A 26895-nucleotide genomic window follows, 5' to 3' on the forward strand; every position below is an offset into this window, starting at 1 on the left:
TTGCATTAATTATTGTTGAGCATTTCATATGCATTGGAGTTGGAGGAGGATGTGGTGGTGACGATGTTGAGATACGATGTGATGTTGTGATAAGGCCCGGGCGGGTTCTGCAGACTTGCCCTGGTGTCCTCAACAAGGAGCGATCGGCTACGGTCGATATATATATAGTCTACCGGGGATCGGTATGGCTGGGTTGTCCGGGGTATGAGATATGAGATATGAGATATGAGTTGAGATGGAGATGGAGGTGACGGAGGAGCATGCATATCATATTTATTGTTTCATTGTTTTCCCTACTCAACCTCGTGGTTGACCCCGTGTATTCGTGAACACCGTGATGAACCATAATGGGGAGCAGATTTGACAGTACTAAGGATTAGGCGACTTGGGAGCTATGGGATGCGTGAGGACTTGGCCAATCTACCTAGAAGTCTAGACCACATAGAAGATTTTATCACTTAACTTATTTTCCGCTGCGGGTTGTATTCATCTTATATTAAGTATTAGTTGGACAATTTGTAATAAACACGTAATCGTTAAGTTTAATTAAAGTACTTTGGTATTGTTGTACTTTGTTATTCACTACCTCGGGAAACCGAGATGGTAACAGTCCGGTTTATTAGGGAATGTCTTGCTAAAGGCTCCTCCATAAACCGGGGTGTTACAAAGTGGTATCAGAGCGAACGATCCTCAGGCCTAAACCAATGAACCCAATGAACGTAGGATGTGTCTAAATAAAATGAACCCCTGGGAATAAACTGTTAGGAGCTCACAGTGCGGTTAAGAAGGCGCCCTTAATACGTGCTCTTTTGCCCTCTCAGCTTTGAACCAGGTAACCCGAGAGAAATTGAGTGAATGGGTAGTTAGAAGGAAAACCTTGAATATAATCGAGTGGATGTACACCTTGAGACCCATATGTTCTAACCATTCTACAGGACAACGTTACGGTAAGTATTTTGTATGAATGATGATGTGATCATATGATGTTGTGGAAATGAGAAATAAATCTTCGTGTTCAGATTGATAATCAATGAAGTGTTGGAATGTGGTAATCGTGAGTGTGAAAATAATTACGAATTATGATATTTACCTAGGTGGATGTTGAATGATGTGCTGATAGTACTATTATGTCTAGTGATATGCGGTTATGTGATCCCAAAGCCATGCTAGTATAGTCTTGTGATAGTAATAAGAAACACTATTGAATTGCATGTTTCTAGTCATAGCAATCGTGATTAGATTTAAGGAGTAGATCGAGATGCAACGGGATTCTATGGGGTAGATGTTACGAAGGTATACAGTGTGAGATTTAAGTTAGGATGAGTCGGTATCGATAGTGTGGTTGTAAGAGCTTGGAACATAGTAGATGAATGACCTAGTGCTGAAACACGTTTGTTTGATTTTACTCCCTAAGTGATCTTGCTGTCATTTCTTTTCTGTTAACCCCCTATGGATGAAAATTTTATGAGAGATAGTCTTGAGAGTTAGTGATCGTTTGGCGTTTGTTTCACGCTTATAGGATATACAGACTAGGAGTAATAAATATTTTAAGTGAGTCGTGGTTAGGAGGTTCCTGTGCAGTGACGGTTGACCAACAATTTTGTAAAAATCCTCATTTAAATGGTATTAATAATTCTTGCATAATTACAACTCCATCGATCAGAAGATTCGCATATGTTCCCAAATTGATGAGCCACGAAAATTCTTGATGTCTCTATATTAAATGGTAAGTTTTGCAAACTGACCCAAGTTTCGGACCAATTGCTGTCACATGTTTGTTTGGACCAGCTGAGTTGTAAAATTCTTTAAAAATGGAATTCTTGTGCTTTAGACCTAATTCTTTTTCCCATGTATTTTGAACTCACCATGTTTTATAAAAATAATATGAATCAAGTTTTAATCGAACGGTTATTTGTTCGTGGTCTTTGGAAATTACAACGTGAATCAAAACATTTAAAATGTGCGTCTATGTTGAATTTTCATACGATTGTTTGATTAAATTAAGAGCCTCAGTAAGGTGAATTTATAATGTTTTATATGACGATAGTAGCACGCATGTTCAGTAGTTATGTATCTTAACAAGTGATAAAATTAAAACTTAGTTGATAACATTGTTGGCATGATAGTATGAGTAAAAATTGAATAAGCTTAAATTGATTCCTAATCAAGGGTGAAATATGTTATACGAGTCCAGTTGTTTGCGTATTTTATATACATTTGGCATGTTGTAATATTTTATATCATATTTGCATAGTGGTCGGATATATATGAATAATAAAACTATATTGTCATACTTAAGTAAAATTGATGGCGTTAAAAGCTAAGGTAATTGTTCTAATATACTCGCATGAATGATTATAATAATTATGTCTAAATGTTTACACATAGATGGTAGTAATGAGTATGTCTAAATGTTCACATATGTAGGATGCATCTGAGTTCTAATGTCTTTTATATGAGTTGGGTGCCCATAATTATATTTATTACCTTCATCGCATTAAATTATTTCAGTTGGACCTACACCTATAACATGATAATAAACAGTGAGTTATTTCTTATTGGATATGTTCGTTATTATATTGTCATAAAATGCTAAGGTGATTCTTGCAATCGTAACACGACATCTGACATATCTATATTCTCGAGTCGTTACTATCAATTATATTCTAATAAAGATTGTTTATGATAACTATGTTGGCAATTATAATGGGATGATTCACATGATATGCATTGGTTTAAATGATAGTCGTTATAGTTACGTTTAAGTGAGCCTACGAGTTGCCTAATTTTTCAAATCGTGCAAATCAGAGAAGTTGTTCAAATTGCTAACTTTTTTTTTCATAGCTAGTGTTCTACAAAGTATATGATGGCAAATGTATATGTCTAAGTTATTTATACGATATCTTTTGTTTTGCTGAAAATGAGTATACTAAGTTGCTAGACACAATTGAAAGATCTGATTGCTAAAGTGTGAAACATACGTGGGATATGAAAGTGATGTTGTTGTTGTCATAGATCATATGTAGTTACTTTTATTGGGAAATATGTTTCAGAATTGATATCGTGCAAACAATGTTTATAATTTAAAATAGGAATTATGAGTCCGTTGTTGATTGCTTAAATTAAATCGACCCAATTCGTGACCTAAACCAGTGAGTGAGTAAATGGTTGTACGGACATGTCAACAAGATCATGTGAGTGTGATGGATGGTAGTGGTAGATCTATTTTCGGTGATATGTTCACAAATGTGAGAAGTTCCTAAATTGTTTTGTTGATTTTACTCTCGCTCGTTCATGGTCTGTAATTGATCATCAAATTTGTTTAGTTGTGAAACCGTGTAAACCTTGGTTCCTTTCTTGTTGTTCTTTTAGTTTGATGTTGTGTTTTAAGTTAAACATGAGCTAAGTAATAAATGTTACTTGTTGACAATCAGTTAATTCCATAATAGAACCTTGTTTCGACCTTAACGTTAATGCGCAATCTGTTATCATATGTTCTTCCTGTCACATGTGGTTGATAATGATTTTGTTGCATATGTATATGAAAATTGAAAAGAGGTTACGGGGACGTAACCATGTTTCTAGTCGGGTAGGATTGTAAAATCTTAATGCTTAAATTGCACTTGTTGTAGATTGTAGTTTGATCAAGTTGATGTCTCGTTGTGGGGTACCTATGCAAATGAGTTCTATATGTTTTGTTCCTACTTCTGTTAGTTGGTGGATGTGTAAAAAGAGAGTGTAGTTAAACTATTGATATTGAGTTTGAGATTGGCCACTAGTATTGAGCTGTGGGGGCCTTTGTGCCGAGTTACGTTTACGGTCCAGTGAGACCATGGTTATTGAGTTACTTGAGTTCGAGATCGGAATTTAGATGCAGATGATTATTTAGTTGTTATACATTTGTGTTCTCAGGTAGTTATTAGTTGTAGTTAGTTGGGTTATGTGAAGATGAGTTAAACTTCGGGACGAAGTTTATTTTTAGGAGGGCAGAATGTAACATTTCGTATTTGTTATGTTTAATTGATGTGTCAAAAGTGGCGTGCTAACCAAGTTAGAAATGCGTGACGTCTGTAAGTACGATATACAATACCCTTCTGTTGTTCGAGTACGGGAGCGAACTTCGGGACGAAGTTCATTTTAAGGGGGGAAGATTGTAATACCCCGTATTTTTATATAATATAATTAATTAAACGGATATTATTTTATATTAATTATTATACATTTTATATTGCAAATATGTCGGGAAAATATTTGAGTCGATAATTACATTAATCTATCGTAAGTTAATTAAGACGGGTTTATAAGATATACGAATTGTGAACTGACCCATTTAAGTTGGCCCAATATATGTTCAGCCCATTAAACCTAAAGCCCAATTAACCCTAAACCCCAATAACCCTAACCCTAATAGTAACCTACCCAAAACAGCCTCCCTCATCCCGCCTCCCTCAACCCGCCTCCCTCCTTCATCCACACCAATCATCACGAATCCGCATAGAGAGAGAGAGAGAGTGGCAGTGGGTGGTTGGCGGCACTGCAAGGAAGAGATAGGGATGAGTGTCGACGGCCGTGGGTGGCCCTGGTGGCGGTTGTGGTGGCGTAAAAAGGTAAGAGTCAATCCCTTCCCTCTGTTTTTATCTTTCTGTCGAGTTATTGGTGGTTATTTCGTGTCTTATAGGGATGTTGATGGTGGTGGTTGACGGGGTATATGGGTAGTGGGGTGTGTGGCGAGTGACGTGGTGGCTGTAGTGGTGGTTGTAGGCGGCTAGGGTGGCAGGGGTAGGCAGAATCGATTAAGAGGACAAAACAGGTATTGGTTACGGTTTTCAGGGGGGTTTGAATGCTAGGTTTTGGGGTGGCGCCACCGTGGACTCGGGGGAGGTCGAACCGGCGGCGCCACATCACCTGGGTATGGTGTTTGGCGGCGAGCAGAACCATGGTGGTTTTACAGAGGTTTGGTGAGTGTTGCGGTGGTGGTGAGTCGAGGAAAGGGAGTGTTTGGTGAGCCGTGGTGGTGAACCAGGCCAAATGGCGGCCGTGGTTGGACTCGCCGGCGACGGTCGACCCTAGTGGGGGTGGTCGCTGGTGGCTGGGTCAAGTTGGGGGTTGGGTCTGGTGGTTGACACGGTGGTGAGGTGGTGCGTGGGGGTGCGTGAGTGAGTGTGAAGGGTCGGTGGTCGATGTCGAGTTGTTTTAGTTTTGAAACGGGTTTTGGTCATAGTGTAATCGCTAGAACTCGTTAATTTATCTTATTCTTAGTTAATTAATGTAAGTTCCGAGTCTTTTAAATAAATTATTCAAATTAATTCCCGAATTAATTAATATAATTAGAGACGGGTTTGAGTCGGGATTGTTGAGTTGTTCAATGTTTGATTCGGGTTTTCTTAATCATATAATTCGTTTAATTATCATATTGGTTATCCAATTTAATTCCCGAACCAGTTCAATAATTCAAGTCGGATTTTGAGTCGGGTTTGTTAAAAGAGAAAAGTTACTATATCGGGAAAGTTTCCATTTTAAGAAATTCTATTGTAATAACTTTCTATTTTGGGAAATTGGGTCAGATTCTAATCGGGTTATTTTAGTTATCAGTGGGGCATAAGTTGGTGTCGGGATTATATTTCGGGAAAGCTTCTATTTTGGGAAATTACTATATTTAGTAGTTAGTAATTATAATTATTATAATTGTTTTAGGTGACGAATTCGTGAAGGATCGATAATCAAATTCATTGCTTTATTTCTGGACTGCTTAACTGCTTAATTGGATTTGCTGGCACTTTGAGGTAGGGAAATACACTTGTCCTATTATCGTCATAGTTGAATTGTGTTGACTTGATTCCTGGTTGTTGATTTACGTTATCATTTATATTCGGAAAGGTGATTGACTGATTTGATCGTATTGAGTATGATATCACAACATCGGGTAACTGGCATGATTTTATGATTTATCAGTTCAGTGATTTATATACATATTGCATTGCATTAATTACTGTTGAGCATTTCATATGCATTGGAGTTGGAGGAGGATGTGGTGGTGACGATGTTGAGATACGATGTGATGTTGTGATAAGGCCCAGGCGGGTTCTGCAGGACTTGCCCTGGTGTCCTCAGCTGCGAGCTGGCAGATCGGCTACGGTCGATATATATATAGTCTACCGGGGATCGGTATGGCTGGGTTGTCCGGGGTATGAGATATGAGATATGAGATATGAGTTGAGATGGAGATGGAGGTGACGGAGGAGCATGCATATCATATTTATTGTTTCATTGTTTTCCCTACTCAACCTCGTGGTTGACCCTGTGTATTCGTGAACACCTGTGATGAACCATAATGGGGAGCAGATTTGACAGGTACTAAGGATTAGCTGACTTGGGAGCTATGGGATGCGTGAGGACTTGGCCAATCTACCTAGAAGTCTAGACCACATAGAAGATTTTATCACTTAACTTATTTTCCGCTGCGGGTTGTATTCATCTTATATTAAGTATTAGTTGGACAATTTGTAATAAACACGTAATCGTTAAGTTTAATTAAAGTACTTTGGTATTGTTGTACTTTGTTATTCACTACCTCGGGAAACCGAGATGGTAACAGTCCGGTTTATTAGGGAATGTCTTGCTAAAGGCTCCTCCATAAACCGGGGTGTTACAGGTGATAGGAGAGATGAATGAATAAAATAAGAGTAAAGGTTTTCCAAAAAAGGAAATGGGAAGAAAACCTGAATAATCCGTTTAAGGAAATAGAGAAGAAAATGGTGAATAGGAGGGAGTACAAAACGGCGGAGATGTGAGGGGACACGGAAATTGGACCACCGGATACCCTCTTTTGAGGGTTGTCCGTAGATGAAAATTTCTCTACCAAAACAGCAACTTGGTTAGCGCAAGGTTTGTTCGATCAAGCTCTTGACAAATGTGGATTTGGAAATTGAATATTCCTCCAAAATTGAAATTTTTTCTTTGGAAAGTCTGTGTTGATGGCCTTCCAACGAAAAGTAGACTGTTTAAGAGTCATATTGATGTCCCACCTCATTGTGTTTTGTGCAACAATTCTATTGAAAGTAAAGATCATTTCTTTTACGAATGTCCCTTGATTTGGTCTGTCATCCAAGACCTGAACATTAATAGTTCAACGAGTTTTGTCAAATTATGATAATATTACAAGCCAAAATTTTCTAACGAAACTTAATTATCTCAAAGATTTAATCCCAAAAGATGATTTCATTAAGATTATTTTTATTTGGTGGAATGCATGGTTTCATAGAAATGATATTATCTTTAATAATGTTAATTTAAGTATCAGCAAACTTATTACATTATGTAATAATAGCACTAAGACCTGGAAGGTGACTAGATTTAAGGATTTCAACAATCCCGGAATAGAAGAGTCAGCTAGAAACAACTCTAGTAAGGAAGAGATTTGGTGGGGAAAACCTACAAACGGTTTCCTAAAGCTAAATTTTGACGGGTCGAGAATAGAAGGTAATAAAACTGCTTTAGGATATTCTATAAGAGATCAAAATGGTAAAGTCGTTTTGTTGGGAGCAAAAAAGTGCGGATCCAATAGTATCCTTGTTGCGGAAGCTCTCGCTTTAAAAGAAGGTATTTTAGAAGCTAAACACTTAGGAATCTCAAAGTTAATTGTGGAGGTTGATAATTTATGTGTTATTAACTCAATTGGAGATACTTGACAAATTCCTTGGGAAATTTCTAGTATTGTCAAGGATGTGAAATTAGACCTTCATTTTTTTTGATGAAGTGATAATTAAACATTACTTTCGTGAAGCTAACAAGGTTGCTGACTTCATGACTTCTATTGGACACTCATGTCCAACTCTTTCGAGGTGGTTTGATAGCCGGTTGCTTCAATTTACCTCCCTCATTCGAATGGATGAGATATGTTGGTCATACCCTAGAGGATCAACCTAGTTTTCTTACCTAATAAAAAAAAAAGATACTTAATTGTTTAAATCTCTCATTTTCCTATTAGAAATACAAATATTTGTGTAAGGCGGTTATACACAAGTCTATTGTAAAATGGTTTCTGAAAGAACTTAATTGCTTGCATTATCCTTGCTTCTCAAACGTATATATACAACTTATCAGTACATCAATCAGGCTAGCTGATTGCCTTGATTGTGGCCTAAATATATGGGAAGAATAATCAATTACAAAATCATAGGAAACAGAATAATTACAAAAATATACACACAATATTTTTATATGCTAATACACCCCCTCAGTCGAAGCGGGAGGAGGACGTATGCAGAGACTGGAGCGGAAGTCGTCGAAGAGGGCTTTAGGCAACCCTTTAGTAAAAACATCAGCATATTGGTATCTTGATGGGACGTGAAGGACTTGAACTTGACCGAGTGCGACTTTTTCTCGAACAAAATGGATATCCATCTCAATGTGTTTGGTACGTTGATGATTTACTGGATTCCCGGAGAGGTAGATAGCACTGATATTGTCACAATAGACGATAGTGGCTTTGGACAGCGGACATTCAAGTTCAAGAAGTAAGTTGCGAAGCCAACAAGACTCGGCAACTACGTTGGCAACGCCGCGATATTCTGCCTCGGCACTTGAGCGTGATATAGTGGCTTGTCGCTTAGAGGACCAAGAGATTAAATTATCACCTAAATACACACAATATCCAGAAGTTGAGCGTCGTGTATCTGGGCACCCACCCCAATCGGCGTCGGTATAAGCGGTTAAAGTATTGGTGGACGAGGAGGTGATGTGAAGGCCGAAATGTGATGTCCCCTGTATGTATCGAATAATTCTCTTGAGAGCACTAAAATGGGCTTCCCGAGGATCATGCATATATAGGCAGACTTGTTGCACGGCGTATGAAATATCGGGGCGTGTAAAGGTTAAATATTGAAGAGCACCCGCTAAACTCCGATAAAGTGACGGATCAGCTACTGGTTTACCGGAATTGGCACCGAGTTTTGATTTTGTGTCAACCGGTGTTTGGGCAGGTTTACATGATGACATATTGGCACGGGCAATTATTTCACTTGCATATTTCTTTTGGTGAAGAAAGAGCCCATGAGGGTGTCGAATGGCAGAGACACCAAGAAAATAATGTAATGGACCGAGGTCGGTCATAGCAAATTCGGAACGTAGCTTATCAATAATGGTATTTCGCAAGTTGTCAGATGAAGTAGCCAAGATGATATCATCGACGTATAATAAAAGATATGCAATGTTATTACCATTTCGTAATATAAATAGCGAATTATCCGACTTGCTATGATGAAAACCAATAGTAGAGACAAAAGAAGCAAACCGTTGGTACCATGCTCTCGGAGCTTGCTTGAGGCCGTACAATGACTTTTGAAGAAGGCATACATGGTCCGGAAATTTTGTGTCACGAAATCCGGGTGGCTGATACATGTAGACGGTTTCAGCAAGATTACCATGGAGGAAAGCATTCTTCACGTCGAGTTGATGAATTGACCATTTTTTGGAAACGGCCAGGCTAAGTACGGTACGGATAGTAGCTGGTTTAACAACGGGACTAAAAGTCTCATCGCAGTCGATACCCACCTGTTGAGACCTGCCATTAACAACCAAACGAGCTTTGTATCGCTCTAAATCACCATTAGACTTGAATTTGTGTTTAAAAAGCCATATACACCGAGTGACATTAGTATTTGGGGGACGAGGTACAAGGACCCACGTCTTATTTTTAATTAGAGCATCAATTTCATCAGTCATGGCGAGTTTCCAATTCGGGTCTTGGAGTGCGGTAATTGGTGATTTTGGTATAGGGGAAAGCTTAGCCGTAGTAGTGACATTGAGGTCGAATAACGGTTTGGGCTTAAATATACCGTGTTGAGCTCGTGTTGCCATCTGGGGTGAGGGAGATGGTCGGGCAGCAGTGGTGGCAGGGGAGGCCGTGGTTTCAGGGGAAGTCACGGGACTGTTTTGAGAAGACTGTGGTGTCGAGGGAGGGGAGGACACAGGGCTGTTTGTTTGTGGAGAGGTAGCCGCTGGAGTCCTAGGACTCACTGGTTGGGGGGTTGTCGTTGTGGTGGTCGGGTCAAGTTGCTGGCCATGTATTTGATTGGATATATAGGGAGACATACTGGTTGTGTCTGACTCAAGAAAGGAATAGGAGGAGGGTGTGTTACATGGGTTTTTGGCGTAAGGAAAGACCGATTCGTCGAATGTAACATGTCGAGCAATATAGATTTTACGTGAAGTAATATCAAGGCATTTATATCCTCGATGGTTCGACGGGTAACCCAAAAATACACAAGCAGTAGTACGGGCAGCAAGTTTATGACCGGAGGAAGACGGGAAATGTGGATAGCATAGACAACCGAATGTTCGTAAGTGACCGTAGGACGGAATGCGATGGTACAAGCTAGAAGTTGGAGAGATCAGATTGTTAGCTTTACTTGGTAAGATGTTATGTATATAGGTAGCCATTTCAAGAGCATGGTGCCACATAGAGGGAGGCATATTGGCGTGTATGAGAAGAGTTCGAACCATATTGTTAATGGTTCGAATTTTTCTTTCCGCCTTACCATTTTGGGGAGAGGTATGTGGACAAGAAAAACGAAAAATAATGCCATTTTTAGTGAATAAGTCGTGAAAATTGGAGTTATCATACTCGCGGCCGTTATCGCATTGAAGGCTTTTTATTGTTTTGTCAAATTGTGTTTTAATTAGGTTGTAAAATTTTAGGAAGATAGAATAAACTTGAGTTTTATTAGTGAGAGGATAAGTCCATAGAAAATTTGTGTTGTCATCTAGGAATAGCACGTAATACCTATGACCCATAGAGCTTAAAACGGGTGACGTCCACAAGTCACTATGCACAATATCAAACGGTAATAACGTACTGGAATTAGAAGACGAAAAAGAGAGTTTAATATGCTTGCCTAATTGACACGATTGACAAATAAAAGAGTCCTTCAAACGGGAACAATTGATAAATTTATTACGACATAAAACATTAAAAATGGCGTGGCCCGGGTGTGCAAGACGTCCGTGCCATGTAGGGGAAGAGGTGGTGACAAAAGCATGTTGTTGAGGAGAGGCAGATTTTGATGTGGGTAAAATAGGATAAAGATCACCCGAACTACTGCATCTCATTAGGCGCGTCCCCGTCTGTAAATCCTTCACAGTAAAACCAAATGGGTCAAACTCGACAGAAACATTATTATCGGTGGTTAGTTTTCTGACAGACACAAGGTTTTTGATTAAATTGGGTGCATGAAGGACATTACGTAAAATAAGAGGGGGATGGGGAGGCGATAAGGTTTTGACACCACAGCCAAGAATTGGAATCTCGGTACCATTTCCGACTACAATATTTCGATTTCCGCTCAAATTAAAATAGGACGAAAGGTTACCTTGTGACGACGTCATGTGAGAGGAGGCACCAGTGTCCAAATACCAATTGTCATCAGGAGGTTGCAGCGTCATCGTCTGCATCGCAGCTGCAATATCAGTGGGCACGAACGCCCCTTGTGGTGTCCCGATGGTTGGTTGTTGAGCGATAAAAGCCTGTGGGGCCTGCTGGGGTCGAGGCCCAAGTACTCCTGCCCCACGACTGTTTGCAGGTGCAGTCCATGCTGCTGTTGGATAAGGGCAAGGGGGAGCGGTCCACCCCTGCTGATTCTGCCATGGGGAGAAGGGGACCCAAGTCCAAGCCCGTTGCCCTTGTACCTGTTGCTGCTCATTGCCTCCTCCATTCCTGCTGTTGGATCCTCCATTACCATTGTTTTTGCCTTTGTAATTGCCTCGATAACGACCTCCTTTCCCTTTATAATTACCTCTGTTGTTATTGCTGTTATTATTATTATTATTGCGACTATTATTCGACCCAGTAGATCGAGAATTATTGTCACCAGGAGAGTCGTTTTGGGAAGCAACCATGGCAGATTCAGTGGATGTTGAAGAAGCCTTTGCCCGACGAGACTCTTCGAGCGTAAGCATCGATCGAGCCTTGTAGAACGGAGGGAGTGGGTCTGATTGTTGGATGATAGTGGCCACACACTACAGGAAAAACGCGGGAAACTGACGGAAAAATAAAGCCTATACTGACGGTTTTTCCGTCGGTATTTCCCTTTCCTGACGGAAATTCAGTCAGTAACCAGGGGTCAGCTTATTTCGTCAGTAAAAAACCTGTACTGACGGAAATTCCGTCAGTCTTCTAAAAAACTGACGGATATGTGACGGAAAATCCGTCCTTTTTTATAGGCCAATAGTGACGGAATTTCCGTCAGTGTTTAGCATTACTGACGGAATTTCCGTCAGTTATTTCTGACACGTGGCATTCCACGTAGGTTTCTGAAATCACATTAACAGAGGGTAGTGACGGAATTTCCGTCAGTTTTTTTCGTTTACTGACGGAAATTCCGTCAGTGTATGGGACACGTGGCAGTTTCTAGTTAAATCTGGAAAATGGGGAGGGAAACGCAGTGACGGAAATTCCGTCGGTATTTTGATATTACTGACGGAATTTCCGTCGGTAGTATTAAATAACGAGACCAGAAACAAGAGAATTTGCTGCTTTGCCCCCACGATGCGTTTTTGCATCGTTTCAAATACTGACTTCTTTGCCCGGCCCGACCGATGCCTATTTGCATCGTTTCCAATATAAACAAAACCTGCAAAACACATCCAATCGTCGACCGCCAAGCGGGAATCCATTTTCACGTCGACCGCTAATGCGGGAATCAATACACAACAAAAGAGAAGGGGACGCAAATTGTTTTACATAAAAACATAGTCAAATTTGTACATTGTCTTACAAATTAAACAGAGAATTGTTTTACCATGTCTTTCATACTTACTAGACGACAATACTAACTAAACTAAAGTTCTAACCTAAAGGCTCTAACCTAAAGGCTCTAACTTAAAGGCTCTAAGAGTTTATAGGGTCAATAAAACTACCACCAATACCTCCAAACCCGTCATCACCACCCCCAAAGTCATCCCGTCTATGTGGAGTAAATTGTGAACACGTGTTTGGGGGTTGAGATGCTTGCAAATCAGCCCAAGCCTTTCTCATTGCCGCCATTTCTTCAGCCTGTTCACGAACCTGTCTTTCAAGAGCAACTCGAGCGGATCGCTCATCATTCATTTGGGTGGAAAGTCAGAAATTATGCTAGGAGCATAAGATAAAGACCGTCGGCCAGCTTTGTTAGGAGGAAGATCATACCATATTTGGGCCCCCGTAGGTCCCGTCCCAAACATCCTGGTTCTTCTCATCAAATCCTCCTACAAACCTTGTAGTAGGCCTGAATCTCGTCGGGAGACTGTCCAGGTGGCAATGGCTGCCTCATCTCCTCTTGGAAATCACGCTGAAAAAATAGAAAATCGTCAGAAATGATATATATATATACCTATCTTTATAAGAAAGAGATTATCGTTCTTTGTAATAAAAATAAATATTAAATTAAATTCAAGAATTTACCTCAACATCAGCCGCTCGAGGGTTAACCCACTCGCCCTTCTTATTTTTCTTCGTCTTCATGAACATCATGTTATTATATATCTACACATTTATATATATCATTAAAAAAGATAATAACCTAACAATAATCAAAATCAAGCATAATAAACAATAATTTAACATTTTAACCAATATAAATATTGTATTTCTTTGAATTGGGTCCTTATCACTCCAACCTAAACCCATCAATGTACGTTTTAAGTCACTAGCAAACATGTACTTGTGATTTATTAATGAGAAAAAAATTCGCAAAGCAATTCCCATCCGTTCTCCAAATACACAATATAGAATAAATAATTACTCTACATATGCATTTAGAGAACATTAAAGGAATTGTTACCAAACTCTTTTCTCATTAACAAATCACAAGCACATGTTTACTACCTAAGTGACTTAAAACGTACAAAGACAGTCCCAAAACGGGGACTATTCAAAAATTACTCCTAGTGAGTAATTTTTGAACGGGTACTAGGTCAATATGAACAATAATTTTAACAATATTAAAAACAAAACATACAACAATGACTACTTTTTCAATTAACAAAAACTAACATGATTTACTTTTCATTTTACATATCTAGTCTAATTCATATCTATTCTAATTAACATTTAACAATAATCTAATTTTTAATAATAAAATTAAATATCTATCTTAACTCAACATGCATACATTAAATAAAAAAAAAATTATAACTAATAATCTAAATTAACAACATACATTAACAACATACATCCGTCACAACATTGGCTTCTATCCTAAGTCAACATGCATCAACACCAACCATTTTTCAACAACAATTAAAATAATAACTAATAATCTAAATTAATTAAACTAATTAAAAAATTAAAAAGAGTAATATCCGTCGAGTTTTTCACAATTAACGGAATATCCGTCGATAGAAACCTCGAGGGATTAAAACAATAACTAATAATCTAAATTAATTAAACTAATTAAAAGGAGTAATACCTAATTAACTTGACCAAAAAAAATGAAAAAGGAAGTGCGGTGGTGGCGGCTGCGGGGTGGGCGGCGGCGGCGGGGCGGGGCGGCGGCGGGCGACGGCGGCGGCCTACTATTAACAAAAAAAAAAAAAAGATAAATAAGAAAAGGAGAAGGAAAAGGATGAAGGAGAAGGAAAAAGATAAAGAAAATAGAAAAAAAAGATAAAGTTAATTACCTTATAGTGATGGCGACGGCGTGGTGGTGTTGGTGGTGGTGGTGGTGGCGCCGGAAGTGGAGGAGGGTGGTGGTGGTGTCGGGTTTTATGGAGGTAAGGGGTTGAGGCGATTTTAATTGATTTGGGGAATTTTAGTAAAGTGAAGGAGGAAATTATCGCGTGTTGCAGTTAATAGAAACCACTGACGGAAATTCCGTCAGTTAAATAGAAATCCTGACGGAAATCCCGTCAGTATTCTCATTAAACTGACGGAAAATCCGTCACTGCTCACTTTATCAGAAAAATAATGCAAGGACTGTACACGTCAGTTAAAGTAATACTCCTGACGGAATATCCGTCAGTTTTTTCAAAAAACTGACGGAATATCCGTCACTAGGTCAATTATTGTGACACCCTGTCACACACCACCACCCACTAATAATTGACCAAGTGAGCGGATATTCCGTCGATTTTTGAAAAACGACGATATTCCGTCGACGGGTAAATCGATGTTTTCCAAATTGTCATCCACTTTAACGCGCAAAAGAGCATTGACGGATTTTCCGTCGGATAACGTTTCTGACGGAATTTCCGTCCACATTCTTTTTTGCGCCTTTGATCGGGTCAACGCGCCAATATATACTTGACGGGATATCCGTCAGGAAACTTTACTGACGGAAATTCCGTCACACATCCGTCAGTAACCCGTGTTTTCTGACGGCCTCTTTTTTCCGTCGGTAGGGCCGTCAGTAAGCCGCGTTTTTTTTGTAGTGACACCATCATACCCATCGGAGAGTCCAGCAACCAATTGGAGAACAAGCCTATTATTCGATACCGTAGCACCGACATTGGCTAACTGATCAGCAATCATCTTCAATGCCTGACAATAAGAAGAGACATTAGGGTAGTTATCCATGTGTGTTTGAGCGAACTGTTGTTCGAGAAACACAGCCCTTGAGTTCTGATTGTCGGTGAAGATATCTTTGAGACGATCCCACGCGGCCTGAGCCGTGGCTCCGGGTTCCAAAATAGTATGAAGGAGATCAAGAGAAATTGTGCTATAGATCCATTGTTTGACAATGGCGTCGAGGCGATTCCACTGATCGTCTTTCTTGAGGACAGCGCCCTTGGGAGGGGCGACATGATCAGCGACATCGAAGGCACGAGCCGTGTTCAAGAACAATTCGGCCCATGACGCATAATGGACATGCTCAGTTTCTAAGGTGATTTGCACATAATTTTTGATATTAGAAACAGAGAAAGCAGGGTGGAAAGGTGTGGTTTTTGGAGTTTCATTTGTGGGAGCCATGGTGGGAATCAAAACAATAGGGAAGAAGAAGAAGGAGAAGATTGAAGCAAGGTGGTTATAGGATCTTTGAACCTGATACCATGAAAGAACTTAATTGCTTGCATTATCCTTGCTTCTCAAACGTATATATACAACTTATCAGTACATCAATCAGGCTAGCTGATTGCCTTGATTGTGGCCTAAATATATGGGAAGAATAATCAATTACAAAATCATAGGAAACAGAATAATTACAAAAATATACACACAATATTTTTATATGCTAATAGTTTCTCATAATAATTACTTTTACGGGTTTACCCACTTATAAAATTGTATTCGAATCCGTTTTAAACTATTATCAGTAAGATTCTCCCGAATCTTAAGACTCTGCTACATCAACTTTCCACTAACTTTTATTATTTTTTTATTATTCAGACCCACCTCAAACTCAGCTCATACTTTATACATTATCCGTAGACTCATCTCAGACTCTACTTTTCCACTTTACTCTTTTTTTTTCACAAAAAGTAAATAACACATAGGATTCACTCATTAGTTAATTTTACTTTACGGTGGGGTCAAGAGTAGACTCAACAAAAGTCTTAAGTTCAGTCTTCGATTCCAAGACTCAACTTAAAGACTTTGTTAAGACTTTAGTAGATTATTGGTAATTTTGAGTGACTTTTGTCCTACAATTTACCAAAATCTTGTTTCAAGACTACCAATAATCTTACCCAAAGAAAGGTAATGAACACAGTTTTTGGCGCCAAAAAAATACAATTACTGCTCAACATTTCCAAAACTGCAAATTTACCCAGAAAATATGGAGGGAATCGAGTGAATTGAGTGTATTTTCCCAGAAACTGCAACAGTTCAATTCTGGAAGTTATTGGCTCAATTGATTCAAATCCTTGCGGTATACTCTCCCTGTTTTCCATCTCCGATTTTTTTTTTTTTTTATAATTATGTTGCGTAAATTTGGTACATAATTGATTGAATTATAGTTTGTAGCATGAATATAAACTGGAATGGTGATTATGTGAATTGGGTATTTGTTATATTTGCGAAAGATTAGAAATTTAGTTGTGCATGCCAAGTGTTTGATGAAATTACTCTGAGAAAAAATCATGAATGTTGGGAAAAAGACAGCAGAGATGCAAAGGGGTAATGTTGATAGAATTTCGGACCTTCCGGATTTTATCCTACATGACATTCTCTTAATCCTCGATACCAAAGAGGCGGGTCGCACTAGTGTATTGTCTAAGAGGTGGTATAGAGCTTGGTCTTCCATTCCGGTTCTGGTTTTTCAGCCTCGATACTTTAAGATAGACGTGTGTAAAGCTCGTAATGATGAGAGCGAGGATGATAAAGATAAACTTCAACGTTTTGTGAAGTTTGTGGATGGGACCATGCTAAGATATTCCATTCTCGAGTTTAAAATAAGAAAGATGTATCTAGAGGTTCTGATAGTTGATGAAGAGCTAGTAAATTTGGTTGATACATGGATAAAGATCGCTGTGCTAAACCAAATCGAGGAATTAGAAATCCAGATTCATGGTAATATTGACTACGTGCTGCCTGAGTTTCTGTTTTGTGCAAAATCGCTAAAAGTTTTGAAATGTCGTCGCATTGAGCTACCGTATTATGAGATAATGGAGCTTGTCTCTCTTACACATTTAACTTTAGAGCCGATATCTGTAGATGAGGATATGCTTCAAAGAATTATCTCTTACTGCCCTTTGGTTGAATTAGATATCACACATGAATACCTTGATGAAGTTTCACTTCCTTGGATGAGAAAAGTTGATGGAAGAGTCGAAGGCTGTGGTAGTGGAACAATGCAATCCAACCTCCAAGAATCTCCCCTTCAAAAGTTTGTTTTTTGTAGTAATCGTGTATATTTGCCATGGCCATGGAAAATGAATGCTATGCCATTGAAAAACTTGAAGACGGTAGAGATTAGTTGTGCGACTATTACAGATGACATTGTTTATGAGCTTATATCGCTTGAAAAGTTAGCATTGAATTCATGCGTACGGCTGAAATACGTTAAGATCTCAAGCCTTTCGTTGAAGGATTTTCAAATTCACGATTCCCCAGACTTCATGGCTGAATTACTAGAGGTTACACTTGACACCCCTAACTTGCTTGAGTTTAAGTACAATTGTAAAGTGGAGACCTCCTTGTCGTTGATCAGAGTGCTAGATCGTTGTAATGCTCAATTCAGTCCATTCATGTTTGATATTGATATTTTAACCACTGATTGGTTTGTTGAGCTAAAACAGTTTCTCAAGGATACAAAGTTATTCAAATCTCTAGAGATGAACTTGTGGCATGTTGATCCGGTATGAATGTATTCCCTTTCATGATTTTGTTATTATGTTTACGTAGATGTTCCGTGGTTGTGTATTTTCTGTTGGGGTCATGCGTTCTTACCTACTAACGGAACTATGGATGTAAATAATGAAGAGTATGTTTGTATCCATGTAGATTGTGGTAGAAGAGGACCAACTGAGAAGTTTTAATACTGGCCGACCATACAAACTCAGTGAGCTAAAGCTGGTTGAAACATGCCTTTGGGACTCTACGCTGTATATGGAATCTTCACTTACGACCTTTCTGGATGCACTGTTTTGGTGTTGCCACCCTGATGTGCTGTCAATTACAACTAATTCAGAGATTTCGGCTACTAAGGTATGCTATATTGCATAGTTTTATGGCTGTGGTATTAGTTGTATGACCAAAATCACTCGTAACTTACTCGAATCCAAATGACTAAACAGAAATCAAACATACCTAGATGTTCCTAGATGGAGTCTCGCATGTTTCTACGACCATTATCTCCACAATTCCGCCTTTTGGATCCGAGTACACTTGTATGTGTCTCAAAACTTGTTGGTCTTCTCGTTTATATAGATTGTATCTATAGGTGATATGTGTGACCTAGCTGGAATGAGTGTACTTCTTGCCTTGTCGATTTACCGAGTCATTCAAACCTGGATACCTCAGTGTGATATAAGCATATTTCTGAGACATATGAGTAATTCATGCTAATAATCTCGGTCTGATCAAATGTATAAATATCTTAAAGATGGCTATGTTATGTAAACTTTGTTGTTGCCCTTAGAGATTGAGGATATGGGGTTATATACTCATTGCAGACTGTGTTGAATTTTTCTTCTCTAGTACAGTAGTACAAAACCTTGAGCTCCTTGAAACCCTAATTTTCCCGCTTTTTTTTTTGTTAGTCGATCTTGAGCATCCTCGGGAAAAAAGTTGATTGTTGGAAGGATCCTTTGAAGAGCATTGAATCCCCTTGATTACTTTCATATTCGTCTGAGCTCCAGCTTAGGCTCAGGTTGTCTTAGTAGTCACCGACACCAAGTATAACGACATAGTCTTGTATGAGTTTTTGTCTATCGAAGTCATAGTTAATCTTGTTTAAAACCGTCTTAACTTTAAGTCTTTTGTTGCCACCAGGTTTAGAATTTGATCTTCGGTCGATGACTTGAACTCTGTAAGACTGCAAGTAATGGCTGCCTGGGAGGCATTTGATATACTAATGTTGAAATTTACGACTTAAATGTATTGGAATAGTAGAGACCTTGGTGATGCGGACACCCGTGTTGTTGTCCGCAACTATAATGTCTCCATTTTGTTTTTCAGGAAACTAAAACTAGACATATATTTCGTTTTGTCGACAACAATATTCACCAAAAAGGGTACAAACAGGTAGAAAGAAAATCTGGTAGCCTGAAAACCAAACGAAAAGCATACATAGGCAACAAAGGATAACACATTCACCAACCAACAACCGCGGCAATCTTAAGTGAACTTATCGGAGTGAGAGTTTATCAAACTAAATGATAAATATCAAACTAATATAGACCCATTGACGACAATTAGTTTCAGACGTGTAACAAAACGATAAATAATTTGACAAATAACCTTAAAACAAAAAAAAAATAACAAATCAAATAGCCTTCCAAACTGTGTCTTGAATAGGAATATCCTGGTCGAAACAACGCCAGCAACTCGAGACTGAGAGACTGTAATTCTTCACCAACATAGTCTCAACTGTACGTCGAGGTACTGAGAGTCATTATTAGTCTCTTCAACTTCAATCTGTTTCAAAGGATGTTCCAAACATTTGACCATATCCGCCAGCTTATTCAGCAAAGGCTGCAAAACAACAACCGGGAGTTCAATAACAGAGATAGAGTCAAATACACAGTTTATTGTAAAACCCGTTACCAAGCATATATATATTGACCCAAATTTCCTTCGCTGATCAATGTCTAACAAACTCAAATTAGAAGTTAGTTTGTGACGATTCTGAAGGTTGGATATTACAATGCTACTGTGTGAACTTATAAATGTTCGACATTCGTTTATTAACCTTGTAACGAAAGCAAAGGATACACATTAAGAAGGGACGAGACTAACAGAACAGTTACTCCCATGACCATCCCTTCTCTACCGAATCTCTTCATCAAAACAAAGAATCTGTGTTTGGTGAGTCCTCGAGACTCACTCGTTACCATGACTAGTGCCAAAACAATTTGCATAAAGGAAAATCAGCCCCTAATTAGACTGAAGTAACACAAAGCAAAAACATAACATACCTCAACTTTCAATTTATGATGGTCAGACTTAACTCGCAAAGAAATTATAGTAGGGCGGCAAGTCCAGAATAAACCATTTAAAAAAGCTGAAACCGAGGAGCTTGAGAATTCGCAATATGACAGGTTTAACTTCAGCTCTCCGATATCACAAGGGGGTCCAAGTTCAGCATTTCCGCTTTCTTCTTCTTCTTCGTCGGCACCATCATGATCAAACTACAAGACCACAATCATAAGAGTTTGTTGGCAAAGTTAATGAAAACATAAACTCATATTCTAATCTAAACAATTATACGCAGCTCATTTCCCATACCTCAAATTGTTCGCCGTCCAACATGATTTTCAAAACATTGCAGCTGTTTAGTCCTTTCAAGAGCTTCTTCAATATGAAAAATCCGTCCGTATCAAAATAGCGAGCCATTGTATGGACATGGATGGTACAATTAGCTTGACTATGAATGGTGATAGATAAGGGCGGGACTATTTCGCCATGAAATTTGAACTTCTTCAAATTTGGAGCATCAATCACAACATTTAACAAATTGTCGCAATCATAAAAGCCAATATGTTTTAATTGGGTATGCGATATTTTGATACTCGTCAGCATATCACAGCCAATAAACACCAATTTCTCTAGCGAGGTGAGTTCAAGTAGTAGTTCAGCAAGAGCCTCGGCCGTAATAGAAAGACAAGTTACAAGCAAATGCCTCAAATTTCTCAATAAACCATGATTTGAGATAATCGGCCATGGGTTCTCGTCCTGGATATTGTACAGAAATGACCTAAGACTAGAAGTCTCGAGAATGACTCCCCCGTCTAGAGGTACGTCTCCATCAATATAGAGATACTCCAGTTTACTATGACGTGGAATCACTAAACTTTTTATGCCAGGGCAAAATGAGAGACGCAAGTCTTTCAGGTTCAGACAGGAACTAACAATATGAAATAGCATACGTTCCTCTACTACGACTTGACCTAAAACCAAAGTCTCGAGAGACACCAGATCCACAGCTTCATAGTAGGGTATCTCGACATTAGAAAAATGAAGGTGTCTTAACGAGTTAGCACAAAACAGAAAACGGGGTAATTTGTAATCAGCAAGACCTCCAAGATTAATTTCCGCAACTTGGTTACGCACAGCTATCTCAAGCCACTCATCAACTTTGCAACCCAACGGTAAATCAGTAGCTGGATGATCAAGTGTGAACGTCGTTATAGGCAGGTTTTCTTTCGAATATCTTTGCATTCTAGCATCTATATATTCCACTGTAAATTTTGGACGATAAAAATCCAGATTTGGGTTCGTAACGCAGACTTGATTCCATCTTTTCGACAAGACACTAGTTCTATATGCCTCTTTCGTATCTAGATAAGAAACAATACGACGTCTAATAGAATCCGGTAAATCTGAGAGCCTATCCGTAGAATTAAACCGCCCGTCTTTCGGGTTATTGCAATCCTTCATCATATTCTCTGAGGAATTTCGTCGAACGGGTAGAGTGTAAAACTTCAAACAAAAACTCGAGACTAAGAGTTGAAGAAGATGATTGAATGTGTGTATTCAATGAAAGAAGAGGTAAATATATATAGGGGAGTCAATTAGGGTTGAGCAAAAATATACTATAGTTATAAGATACAAGAATTCTAGAATAAGGAAAGTGATTACAATTAAAATAGGAAAGTGAATTGGAAATAATATCTAAAAACAAGATATGGAAGCTAGGTAGGATTCTCATCATCTCCGCACAAGATATGGAAACTAGCTGATTTCAATTTTACCCGAGACTGAAAAAGGTAAATTCGTTATAAAGTTTACGAGTTTAAACCAAGCCGAGTCAATTTCAAAAATTCCTTTCGCTGTTGCGGTTAAAATTTACTTCCGCTGTTTCATTTAACTTACCTTTCAATTGGTCTTGGAGGACAACAATTAAATCACGAAGATTATATGAGACGTAGAAATTTATAAATTTAAATATGATTTGAGACGTAGAAATTTATAAATTGAATCACGAATATAGGTATGCAGTAGTTTTCAATCGTATTCTGCAAGTAGAGATATACAGCCCCAAACGCTTAAGATTTCCGTAATATTTGAATGTGTATTGAATTGGGCATACTAAAGAGATCACGGAAAAGAAAAGCTCCTAGCATACAGGCCCCGGAAACAAAGACTGAAAGTAACACACAAAGCAAAAACATGAGCATACCTCAATTGTCAAATTATGGCGGCCAAAATCAACTCGTAAAGAAATTATATAAGAGTGGCAAGTCTAGAATAAACCATTTACCAAAGCTGAAAGCGAGGAAATTGAGAAGTCCCACTACAACAGGTTTAACTTCGGCTCTCTGGTATAACAAGGGGGTCCAAGATCAGCATTTCCGCTTTCATCGTCTTCAAATTCGATATCATCACCTATGGACTTCAAGAACACAATCATAAGAGTTTGTTAGCAAAGCTAATGTAAACATCAACTCAGTCTAAACAATTATATGCAGCTTATTTGCGAATTGCGATACCTCAGGTGATGATGATTCGAGCATGTGACAGCCCAAAACACTGAAAATTCCCAAGACTAGAAGTCTCGAGAATGACTATTCCGTCTACAGGTAGGGTTCCATCAATATCGAGAACTCCAGTTTACTAAACCGTGGAATCACTAAATTTTTAAAGCCAGAGCAATCTGAGATGCTCAATTCTGTCAGTAAAAGACAGGAACTAACCATATGAAACAGCATACACTCGTCTACAACGACATTACTTAAACCCAAATACTCGAGAGACATATGTTCCACGGCTTCATAGTAGGGTATCTTAACTTTAGAACAATCAAGACGTCTTAACGACTTAGCAGAAAACAGAATTTATGGCACTTTGTAGTTACTGTTAGCAGGACCGGTGAAATCAAATTTCGCAATTTGGTTCCGCGAGGCCATCTCTAGCCACTCATCGAATTTGCAAGCCAATTCTAAATCAGTAGTTGGGAATTCAAGTTTGAGCGTCAATATACACGGGTTTTCTTTCGAGTACCTTTGCATTCTAGCATCTATATATTCCAAAAGTTTCGCAGTATCACCATTAGAAAAATTATCATGATGAAATTCTAGAACTGGGCTAGTAGCCGAAATTTGAGTCCATCTTCTCGACAAGACGCTGTTCTATACGCCTCTTTCGTACCCAGATGAGAAATGATATGATGTATAATTAAATCCGGCAAATCTGCGAGCCTATCCCTAGAATTGAACTACCCAGGTTTTCATTTCTTGGAATCAGGTATCATTTTCACTCAGGAATTCCGTCGAACAGATGGTGTGCACACCCTAAATCTGAAAACATGGGATAAATTTTTTTAGAATTCAACTGCCCAGGTTTTGATTTCTTGCAATCGGGTATCATTTTCTCTGAGGAATTTCGTCGAACAGGTAGACTGCACTCTGTAAATGTAAAACTTCGAAGTACACAACAATTCTTGTATAAAACCGTTTTACACGAGTTTTGTGGGGGAAGTAAAGGGGATGAAGTTTTTGAATGAAGTTGTGGAAATTTTAAATTAAATTTTCATTTCGAAAGAAAAGAATTGAGTTTGAGAACTGGGAAATGCTCAACTTGTATTTAACTGAATTTCAACCAACATACGGAGTAATAAATTTGGATTTAAGTGAATTTCAACCAACTTGTATTTTCATTTCGAAAGAAAATAAATAAATAAATAAATAAAACTAACTCTTATTTGACTTGTTCTTAAAGATTTACTAAAACTTGGGAGATACGATCTCTTACTAAATTATTGAGAGACTAATTTTTTGTACCAATTTACCTGCTTTTCGTGACCCTTTTATTATCGATCGTGATATTGTAACCTCGTACCTATTTTACATAATAATGTACCTGTTTTATTTGTAATCATGATTTGTATATCTATTTTATTATCTTTAGTACCATTTTTTCTTGAAATTGTAAAATGGTCTTTCAATAAACTTATTGAGAGACCGTCTCTCGGGAGACTTACTCAGGCTTAAAGATTAAAACAGATATACCAGTCTTAAATGATAATTTGTGATCTCGGTATTTGATAAGAGTCATCGTGACCTTTGGTCACAAGTTCGAATCCTAACAACCTCAAAAACTTAATAAGTGGACATTCAGCACATGGTACGGCCGTACGGGGGAGCGAGTGCACAACTAACCATTCTTCAAGCACAATGGGCATTTGAGTGAGGGAGGAATAATTATAATAGTTGGACTTTAACCATCACCTTAAGGTTTTGGTTGAGATGGTCCATCTATCAATATCACTTGGTGTCGCTCTAAAATTGGTTGTAGATACTAGATAGTACCCCGGCTTCTTCGCAATGATCTTCCACATTTATTTTCTCCAGTTTTCAATGCGGTACTTTAATCATAATTTTTGGTATTTATATACGATAGTTTTATTTTAGGTTGAATTCGAACTTTATCAGGTTATCACTTTCTAAGCCTCTAGGCTAACACGAGTTCGGTTTTTGTCAGCTCGTGTATTATCTCAACTAAGCTAGTTTTTTTTCTTTTTTTTTTTCTTCCCTCTGGGGCATCAAAGCTGGTTGATGTTTATAAATATGTATTTTAACTTTTTATGCCTGAATTTTTTATAACTGATTTAGAATTTGGATATTTTATACGAAGTATATGTCATATGGTATCACAAGAAATTAAGAAAATTAAGACCGATTTGTGAAGGTTTCAAAGATAAACGTCACTGCATTTTGGGCAACACTAGGTAAGAAACTCCGGTTTGCAGAACGACATGGGTCCTTAAAGCATCAACTAAAGCAGTCCGTAGCAAACTATGTATGAGAGCGCGATAATGCAAAATAGATACTACAGTCTGCAGTCTACAATCTAGTTGAAAGAAAGATGAAGTACTTCATTGTGATTCAGTCTATCTAACAATCCGACTGAATGATGTCGCATTGAAAATTTGAAATACAGTAATGGAGGTAAATAACAGGCTGCATCACATATTTACACTCAATGTCGAAACCAGTACCCCATACACGGTACCCGATTAGACTGATCGAGTAACACGATTTTCAACATTGGTTCATACGACGTTAATTTGGTTTGAACAAACCAATGAAAACAATTAGAGGAAATATATAAGCAATTGCTCTTAACAAACACACACGACATTAATTTGGGCGTTTACCAGATTAAGAATATTTCCGGTATCAAAAGAAATCAAGAAAAACCGAACTGTGCATATAGATTCAGTTAGAAAAACTGCCTGGTATGTCCTAAGGCACCAATAAGCTATGAAATCAACGTTCTGTCGGCCTGTCAAATGATTGTCAATGTTGTACTGCATGAAATCAATAATGTTCTTCACCAATACAGTTTCATCTGTACGTCGAGGGAATCAAAGCCACTAGTAGTCTCTTCAACTTCAATCCGTTTCAAAGGATGTCTCAAACAATTGACCATATCCACCAGGTTATTCAGCAAAGGCTGCAAAACAACAACATTGACTTTAATAAGAGAGAGAGAGATCTGAAAACACTAATCATCATAAAACCCGTTACCAAGCATAATAAGCCCAAATTTCCTTTGCTGATCCATCGATCTTTAATCAACTCAAGTTATAATTAAGTTAATTTGTAACCCCATTTCAGCCCCAAATTCGACTGAAAGTAACACAAAGCAGAAACATGACCATACCTCAACTGCCACTTTACGATAGCCAGACTGAACTCGTAAAGAAATTATAGGAGGGTGGCAAGTCCAGAATAAACCGTTTAAAAAGGCTGAAAGCGATGAACTTGATAGTTTCCAATATGAGTACATGTCTATCTTCAGCTCTCCGATATCACAAGGGGGTCCAAGTTCCGCATTTCCGTTTTTTTCTTCGTCAAATTTGATATCTTCTTCATCTTCACCATCACCATCACCATCACCATCACCATCACCATCACCATCCCCATCCCCATCCCCATCCCCATCCCCATCCCCATCACCATCACCATCACCATCACCATCACCATCACCATCACCATCACCATCACCATCACCATCATCACCATCATCATCATCATCATCATCATCATCATCATACTTCAAGAACACAACCATAAGAGTGGTTAGCAAAGCTAAAGAAAACATAAACTCATAGTCTAAACAACTATATGGAACTCATTTACGATACCTGAGATGATCCGCCGAGGAACAAGATTTTCAAAACATTGCAACTATTTAGTCCTTTCAAGAGCTTCTTCAATTTGATAAATCCGTCATCACAAAATACCAAGCGTATGTGTAGATATGGATGTTACAATTGGCTTGACTACGAATGGTGATAGATGCGGACGGGTCTATGT

At 38.4% G+C, this 26895-nt stretch overlaps 2 protein-coding genes across 5 annotated transcripts in view; one reads left to right on the forward strand and one right to left on the reverse strand.

Moving 5' to 3' along the window:
* Positions 1-24156, reverse strand: part of LOC141606697 (uncharacterized) — a 64289-nt gene extending 40133 nt beyond the window's left edge. Inside the window, exons 1-2 of the mRNA XM_074425938.1 lie at positions 23065-24156; positions 20861-22967 (exon numbers count right to left, since the gene is read on the reverse strand). Coding sequence (XP_074282039.1) covers positions 20861-22015 — 1155 coding nt within the window. The 5' untranslated portion in view covers positions 22016-22967; positions 23065-24156. The remainder of the gene's footprint in view (positions 1-20860; positions 22968-23064) is intronic.
* On the forward strand, positions 16468-19596 carry LOC141609474 (FBD-associated F-box protein At5g56370-like). 4 transcript variants are annotated; one of them, XM_074428526.1, is made up of 4 exons: positions 16469-18048; positions 18211-18270; positions 18416-18619; positions 19174-19596. In XM_074428526.1, the coding sequence occupies exons 1-4, from the start codon at positions 17053-17055 to the stop codon at positions 19243-19245; spliced, it is 1332 nt and encodes a 443-aa protein (XP_074284627.1). In that variant the 5' UTR covers positions 16469-17052; the 3' UTR covers positions 19246-19596. The 4 variants fall into 4 exon arrangements, with proteins under 4 accessions (XP_074284626.1, XP_074284627.1, XP_074284625.1 ...); XM_074428524.1 differs by having other exon boundaries at positions 16470-18270; positions 19174-19283; positions 19406-19596; XM_074428525.1 differs by having other exon boundaries at positions 16468-18270; positions 19406-19596.
* Positions 24157-26895: the final 2739 nt, after the last annotated feature.

Source organism: Silene latifolia, chromosome 10, assembly GCF_048544455.1.
Source record: "Silene latifolia isolate original U9 population chromosome 10, ASM4854445v1, whole genome shotgun sequence".
Taxonomy (NCBI): domain Eukaryota; kingdom Viridiplantae; phylum Streptophyta; class Magnoliopsida; order Caryophyllales; family Caryophyllaceae; genus Silene; species Silene latifolia.

Coding starts and splice junctions, on each gene's coding strand:
- LOC141609474 (XM_074428523.1), top strand. CDS start 17,053: ATGAATGTTGGGAAAAAGACAGCAGAGATGCAAAGGGGTAATGTTGAT. Junction 18,271..18,415: donor ACTTGTGGCATGTTGATCCG/GTATGAATGTAT, acceptor GTATCCATGTAG/ATTGTGGTAGAAGAGGACCA. Junction 18,620..19,173: donor CAGAGATTTCGGCTACTAAG/GTATGCTATATT, acceptor TTTTTTTGTTAG/TCGATCTTGAGCATCCTCGG.